Source organism: Tasmannia lanceolata, unplaced genomic scaffold (genome assembly GCF_043159265.1).
Source record: "Tasmannia lanceolata isolate RefF3 unplaced genomic scaffold, GAP_Taslan_0.1 ptg000005l, whole genome shotgun sequence".
In the NCBI taxonomy this organism is placed as follows: Eukaryota; Viridiplantae; Streptophyta; class Magnoliopsida; order Canellales; family Winteraceae; genus Tasmannia; species Tasmannia lanceolata.
Genome location: NW_027518682.1, coordinates 6,535,390 through 6,543,460, shown reverse-complemented (window position 1 = coordinate 6,543,460; position 8,071 = coordinate 6,535,390). Strand labels below are relative to the sequence as shown.

General features: G+C 40.6%; 1 protein-coding gene across 1 annotated transcript; it reads left to right on the top strand.

Moving 5' to 3' along the window:
• Window positions 1-2,607: 2,607 nt before the first annotated feature.
• On the top strand, window positions 2,608-4,922 carry LOC143877272 (homeobox-leucine zipper protein HAT4-like). Its single transcript, XM_077379235.1, has 4 exons — window positions 2,608-2,992; window positions 3,603-3,913; window positions 4,144-4,223; window positions 4,386-4,922. The coding sequence occupies exons 1-4, from the start codon at window positions 2,833-2,835 to the stop codon at window positions 4,645-4,647; spliced, it is 813 nt and encodes a 270-aa protein (XP_077235350.1). The 5' UTR covers window positions 2,608-2,832; the 3' UTR covers window positions 4,648-4,922.
• Window positions 4,923-8,071: the final 3,149 nt, after the last annotated feature.

Genomic DNA, 8,071 nt, shown 5'->3' with positions numbered 1-8,071 from the left:
ATATAATGTTGACACGTGTGAGGGCACGACATGTTGTTCCACGTGAGCTCGGGCAGGTTTTACTCTATCCCCACGTGACCGCCACTCATACTTGTCGGGATTAGGCACCTCACGCCACTCACGTCTAGCTCGGCTCCCAAATCGCATCCAAAGTCCTTATTTATATGACCAAACTACCCTTCATGAAACCACCTTCCCCACGCAATTTCTCTGATTCAAAATATCTCGCGATAATACTATACACTCGTGTAGGGGTTTCAATGGACCTAGACAGTCCAATGGATCATCTGAATCCGAACTTTAACAGACATGAACTAGACACCTTACCGGGATTCATGAACACATTTCGGGACCCTATATAGCATACGAAATTATCACCGGCAACTAACAAAAGCCCGTGGAACAGTCCTGAATATGATTTATTATATTATTTTAATAAAATACCCTCTAACTTTTTATAATTTTAAGTGTTATTTTAGTAAAAATAAGCCATATGCATTTTTTGAATGATTCCTATTTTTAGTACTTTTCATTCTTCTCTCTCAATTCTGTTGTCACCATCTTCTCTTCCTTCTAGCATTGATCCTAAGTTCCTAACCTCGTGCTCCCCCTCGTCTATGAATTCTAACTGTGTAAAGTGTAAGTAGGACCTAACAGGACACTCCGATGGATGGTTCAAGTTGAAATGGACTGTGACTGAGACATAGGAAGTAGGATCCAAAGATCATTCCGAATCTGATCCGATTGACAAGATATTTGAATGGAACGTGACTGCATTGGCTGATTCGATCCGAAGTGGATCTGTTGACACCCTTATAGGGTGCAACTTGGGTCGGATTGGGGCCAACCCGACCCGACCTGAGGAACCCATTTTTCCAACCCGAACCTGACCCGATTTCCAACCCGACCGAACCCGTGTTTTTAAGCCTAAAAGAAAAAAAAATCAAAAAAAATGTTGGGTTACGTCAAGTGGGTTGCCAAACCTCAACCCGAACCCGACCCGAACTCAACCTGGGTTGGGAAAAGGCAACCCGAACCTGAACCCCACCCGAACTCAACCCAACCCGACCTTTTTTCAGGTTGAACCCGACCCGAGTTGCAGCCCTACACCCTTACACTTGTACAATGACTTGCAGTGACTGAGGAAATGAACGGTTTGGATCATCCAATAATGTGGGCCCTACCTTTTTTTTTTTTTTTTTTTTGCGGGGGGCGGGGGGCATGAAATAAATTGTTACATGAAATGGAAAAAAAAGGCATATATTGTTTTCATTTGGGAAATGATAGCTCCCCCCCCCCCCCCCCCCCCGGTACACACAGACAAACCCAACGTTTTCCATTAGATTTTAAAGGCAAAGAAAAACGTTAAAGGGGAGTGAATTTATCCTCAATTAGAGGGTGGCGCGGGGGGGGGGGGGGATTTAATCCGTTTAAGGGGGTGGGAATATCAGCACCGTACATTTTAAAGACAAGAATCGAAGATTTGAATGATTTTGATTGTTGGCTATTTTTAGGTGGGGCCCACTAGATGACGCTACTGATTGCATTGTCATTCGGTCATCCGATTGCATCGATGATTGTGTCGTGGCATCTTCAAAGTAGGGCACATTACATGAACACACATTGCCAGTTATCCCCAATAATTCCTCTCCATGAAGGATCTCTGGGAATTTATTGCTAATAATGACACTAATAATTTACAACAGCAACAATAATATAAGATACAATGAACAAGTTATTATGGTAATAAACAATTGAAAATACCCAAAATTTTATAACTTAATTATCATGATAATTTTCTCTCATTGCATGCTAATCACCACCTCCCAATCATATTATTCTCTCCAACTAATTCTGATATAGATTTTCTGATTCTGGCCTTCAATTATTTTTTCATTAATTATCCACAAAAAAAGCAGCACACATTATGACTGATATGATCATGACTCATGTACAATATTTGGGCTTTTAATTGTAGAACTCAAGGTCCATCTCCCCCTACTAGTAAAAATATGATTTCTAACGTTTCTATAGGGGGTGAATTTATCGTCAAGCACTGAACCATTCTCACAGAAACCGTTACAGGGGGCAGGGATGAAAAGGGGGTGGATATATCATTTCCTTATTGACTACATTGTGTGATCCATAAAAAGGTCGCAGCCAATGGATTAGTCATCACCAAGAAAATATGAAGCCTTTTCTTTGTCTTAACCATGCATTCGATGCACAAAATTGGATGGCTAGGATCATCAGATGGATATTGTTTTAGTGGGGCCGTCAGGAATTCAATGTATGTCCCATGTCTCCCATCTAATCCCACTATCATCTTCTATCTTCTGATTCTCACGAGATAATTTCACACCCTAGAAATCACTCTCTTTAACGAATATCTCAAAAAAAAGAGCCGGAAATAGTAACAGTAGTCAACAGTCAACAAAACCCGAAGCTGGTGACATTAAACGGCTTAACCATGGCTGAGTTAAGTTGGGGTGGGATCCGAACCATGGTTAGGTTAAAATGAAAGAAGAGGGTAAGGGAGTTATGATTGAGATAATTGGAACCCTGACACAAAGTCATGATTGAACAGCGCAACTCTATATAATGCCCCCACTCACCCGTTCTTCTTAAAAAGCTGAAACCTTGCTATTCGCGTCTCTCTTTTCTTTTGCTCTGTCCTTTTATCTGATATTCCAAAAAACCTAACCCTAACCCTAGAAAGATCATTGTCAAAGGAAGAAGAAGAAAAGCAGGTCGTATTCGGATTGGTCTAAAGCGAAACCCTAACTGCAGGCAGGGCAGAAGAAAAGAAAAGTTATAAAAAAAAGAAGGAGAATGGTTATTGAAAAGGAAGATCTAGGGCTGAGCTTGAGTTTAAGCTCATCCAAGAATCGACATCCTTTGCAGTTGAATCTCATGCCTTCCTCAATCTCTTCTTCTCCGACGCCTTTCATGCTTCAGAATACAGTTTGGAACGACGTTTTTGCATCTTCAGGTATTTGAGATGGAATTTTCAGTGTTTCCTTTACGGATGTGGTATCTGTGTTTTCTTTTGCCTTTTTTTTCTTTACGAATCTCTAGATCAGGTGAAGTATTTGATTTTCTATTATACTTTTTTTTACATTTGTAATTATTATTTTTTTTGCTTGAGTTGTAAAGTGCATGTTACTGAATTTCTTCGCGGATCTCTAAGTCGAAAATCTTTTTTTTTTTTTTTTACTTAATCGAAGAACATTTGTAGGATTCTTTTGGAATTTTCGAAGCTAATCTTGATGCAAAAAAATCGGATCTTTGTAGCTTTTTCTTCTTAATTCTTTTCCCGTGTGCTTCTGGACCTTAGCCTCTATCTAGTTGCTTTCTCGCTTCAATGGAAATCCCTTTTCTCTCTGTTTTTTCAACTGGATCTAAGAAAATCTGAGCAATTACTCTTTAGTCAAAAAATCAGTGAATCGGTAGTTTTTTATTTAATCGTCCTTACTTTTTACCACAGAGATCTCCAACTCTATCACAAAAAATCCTTTTAATTTTATTCTAATCCGAAGATCTCTCTTTTTTCAACCTTTCTTCACGATTTTCACCTGATTTCCTCTCCTTACACGTTGCAGAGAGGAGTTCGGAGATCTACAGAGGCGAGACACGGTCATTCCTGAAAGGAATCGACGTGAATCGGATGCCATCAACAGCAGACAATGAGGAAGATGCCGCTGTCTCCTCTCCAAACAGCACAGTATCGAGCATCAGCGGGAAGAGGAACGAGAGAGATCTCAACTGTGAAGAGAACGAGATCGAGAGGGCTTGTTCTCGAGGGATCTCCGACGAGGAAGACGGAGATGGGTCCAGAAAGAAGCTCAGACTCTCCAAAAATCAGTCTGCTGTCCTTGAAGACAGCTTCAAAGAACACAACACTCTCAATCCCGTAAGCAAAGATCTCCTCTGTTTTTTAATATTTTACAAAATCTCTTCACATTTGCCTTTCCTTTACACAAATTCAGGCCTAAAACCGTCTTAACAAGGCACGGATTGTTACATGCTCGTTTTCTGTAAAATACCGAGTTTGCCCTTTTACTTTGACGGAAAACCTCCATTTAGAGATCAGCTCTCGTCTAACCTCTGCTTCTGTGAATTTTTTTTTTTTTTTCTTCCCAGAAGCAAAAGCTTGCATTAGCGAAGCAACTGAATCTCCGACCTCGACAAGTAGAAGTTTGGTTCCAAAACCGCAGAGCAAGGTGAGAAGATCATATATATTTTATTTTGGGAAATGAAATGCGGTGTGATGGACGTACCTTTTGAAAAATAAGGGCTTACACCGTATAAAATCTGGAGTTTAGAATGGTGTGATGTATTATTTGTATAGAACTAATAAAAGGAAATGAATGACGAAAAAACAGGACGAAGCTGAAGCAGACGGAAGTGGACTGTGAGTTCTTGAAGAGATGGTGTGAGAATTTGACGGAGGAAAACCGTAGACTGCAAAAAGAGGTTCAGGAATTGAGGGCTTTGAAATTATCTCCTCAATTCTACATGCAGATGACCCCACCGACTACACTGACCATGTGCCCTTCCTGTGAGAGGGTGGCCACCATGCAGTCCATCTCTCCTTGGGCCCCACCCCAGATCCGAGCCTTCGATGCCCCTCCTCCCCGTTCCTGATTCCATTCCACCAAAAAAAAAAAGAATTCATTGAATCTTAGTAATGAAGATATGATGGGTTGGTGGGGAAAAGGAGGGTTGGATTTTGGGTGACGATGGAAAAAATTTGTTGGGTTCTCACGTCACCTGTCTCCTTGCTTGCTTCTCATTATTTAAGAGGAGAAGAAAAAGGGTGTGGGGTACAACTTTAGTTGCATCATGACATTAACTGTGTGTATTTAATGGGGTTTGGTGGGATGTGGTTCCAAAAGGTAAATAACCCGTATCTTCCTTCATCTTCTTCTTCTTCCTATTTATTGCATGCACTTAGTCTTACTGTAACCCACTCAACTTTTGTGTCTGTCATTTATTTATAGGAAAACACTTTCAAAACGGAAACCCAGTTCTGAAAATAGAGATTTGGTCCTTTTTTCAAACAATGATTTTGGCATTTGCTACGGAATCAACTTCTTCCTATTTCTGATACAAGACTTCAACCCAACGCCATTCATTGTTTAAACACTTCCATGGATCTGCAAGGTTGAAATACAAAAGAACAGTGTGTTAGACGAACTTAATGCCTTTGGAATTACCATATTACCCTTCACAGTGCAGTCATGATTCCTTGCCCTAAGATCATTATTATTAATACACGTGAAGTGCTAGGGCAAAGCTGTGGAACAACCTTAGAACAACTGGTTCTTGATCCCATTTCTTGTAACAAAGAAGGGGGCTATACGATAAGTAGTCATTGCTTTCAAATGAATAAATTAAGAAGAGACGTACTGATTAAGGATTGGGAGCTCAGTCAAGAGCCCGCTCCTCGCCTTAATCGACTCTTCTTATAATCTGTCTTTATTTTGGCGTTGGAAGAAGCCTTGTTTTCAGTATTGCTGTCTCTAATCCGGTCTACATGTCACATCATTCATCTCTAGTGAACCTCATCATTTGAGTAGCTGAAATATTCACAATAGGACCATTCCTTCTTTTTTTTTATGGGCAGGACCATTCTTACCATCCCTCCAATTAGAGGATGTTTGAAAGATTTTCCACTTTTTCTTTCTTATTTTCCATTATTGAGAAAAGCTTGAGAGATTGGAACCTTTAAAAATTAAGGAACTCTTGTAATTTGTTATGGGTCCCATTGCTTCTACCAATCCATTGGTGTTTTAGTTTTAGCCCTGCCATGATCTGATGATCTTAGCCCTTAAATTGGAAAGCGTCCATTTGGGTTTTCTGAGAAGAGATTAACCATTGATTTTCGTAATCTTTTTGTCTAACGGATTCGATCCCCGTTCTGTCTTAACTGGATATTTCTAAAAAACTATTTGCATATAATCTTATCTGCAGATGGTTTTGAACTTAAATTGATTATGTAATAGTTAAATGTTACAGTTAATGAATTCCCAAAAGAGGCCTTAATGTCCCATTTGCAAATAAAATCAAATTAAATTAATCTTACCTGCAACTAGACATGGCAAGAAGTGACCCGGACCAGAGGGGTCGACCCGGCCCGCCCGTATTTTCCGGGTCCGGGTCACTCATTTGTGACCAATTTTAAAACGACCCACGGCTCCACCCGGCCCGTAAACACTAGGCCGGTCCGGGTGGCTGTAGAGAAGAAGTGAAACAACATTTTTCCAGTAATTTTCATATTTTGATGTATTTTTTCGTAGTTTTTTCTATAATTTTTCTACAGAGGTACCTTCTTTTGGTATTTTTTCTGTAGTTTTTCTAATTTGAAGCCTTTTTACTTTAATTTTTCCCCAAAACTCAACTCAGCACCCCGCATGATTATTATTGCTAGCTACTTTTGCAGCCAGCCAAAAAGTCAACATAAATGGCTATAATCGTATGAACACATGAAATTGCAAAGGATGATCGCAAAGTAGCTTTTCAGAAAGGTGGCTAGCAAATCCCTATAAAAACAATAAAAATCTAAAAAAATAGAAAAAAAAATCATTAAAAAAACGGGTTACCCACGTGTCCACCCGGCCTGTACAATTAATGACCCGTAAATTTCCGGGTCATTTTTAACCCGGCCTGGCCCACCCGTTTGCCAGGTCTACCTGCAACCAAGGACCAATTTTGATGGTGTTAGGTCTAAAATTGGTAACAGGTTATGGTAGGGCCGGAAGGGCTGATCTGGCACGCCGCAGCTGAAGGGCTGATTTGACAAGCCACCGCTGAAGGGCTCCGGACGGGCGCTTCGACACTCAAGTCAGTATGAGCAGGAGTGCAGAGCAATGTCAGAGCAAAAAGCTTAGGGTTTTCGATCTCAGATCCCTCACCTTAGCACAAATGAGGGCTATTTATAGTGGTTCTGAGCCACCTGTCCAGGACAGGTGGTAGCCCCTGTATGGACCAGGTCTCATACCTAGGAGGGGCAAGTGGAAGTCCCTGATTGGTCCAGGTGTCATACCTAGCAGGGACAGGTGTTGGCTTTGCAATGGTCCCTGTGAGGGCCACGTGTCAACAGCCGATTGGTTGCAGATTTTGGACCCCATCAGATGGCATCCAAAGAGGCCCTTAAAAATATCACTGCCCTTAGGATATTGTTCCCAGTTAGACACTTCCCCTTACGTTCTCTGTGTTGGCATCTGTAGCCCACTTGTGTGCAAAACAATCCATCACTAGCCGAATAGTTTGATCCATTCGAGGAAATGACTTGTACTCATTAAATGTGGGCCATTGATGAAGCATTTTTCTTTCAAACGAAGTAAAGTAGTCCCCAAAACTCTTGTCAACAGAGGGTCAGCATCATGGGGGTGTCTCCGTGACGGCGCTCACCAGATTTGAAACACCAATTCCGAGATGGGAAATTTTTTTTTCATAAGGCCTCTTTCCTTGGGCCCTGTTTGGAATGCAAGACTTTAAGGAAAAGTTTGGAAAAGAAACTTTTTTTTTTCCAGTTTCTTGCTTTTCCATTTTTTCATTGCACAAGAAAAAAGTAACTTGAACCACCGCCATTCAAGTTTTTATAGTACCGATATCGCTCTAAATAAACCATAACCATATCATTTCCCTCTAAATCGTGAAGCTCTGTTTGGTTGCAAAAAGTAGGGAAGACGGCTGAGCATTTTCTAGGAATATGAAATACCAAATGTTATTTGGTTGTCATTTTTTAGCTCAAATCCCATTGGACTACTAGACATGGAAGAGACATCATTATTAGCTTTTTGCTTAGGTGATGCTTATGTGGCGGGATTGTCCCCTCCCCTACTTTTCCAATGCCAAACCTTGTTTTTGGTAAATTTTAGAGGGGAGAAGAGTAGAATATGATATACCATGTGTAATCATTACTTTTTTCTCTCTCTCTCTCTCTCTGCTCTTTCTCTCTCTTCTACTATTTATTTTGTTAATGACACCCCTCCATTCTCCCACATGCTTTGACATTTAACCAAACACACTACTAAAATTCCCTCTAATCTTCTCTAGACAAGTC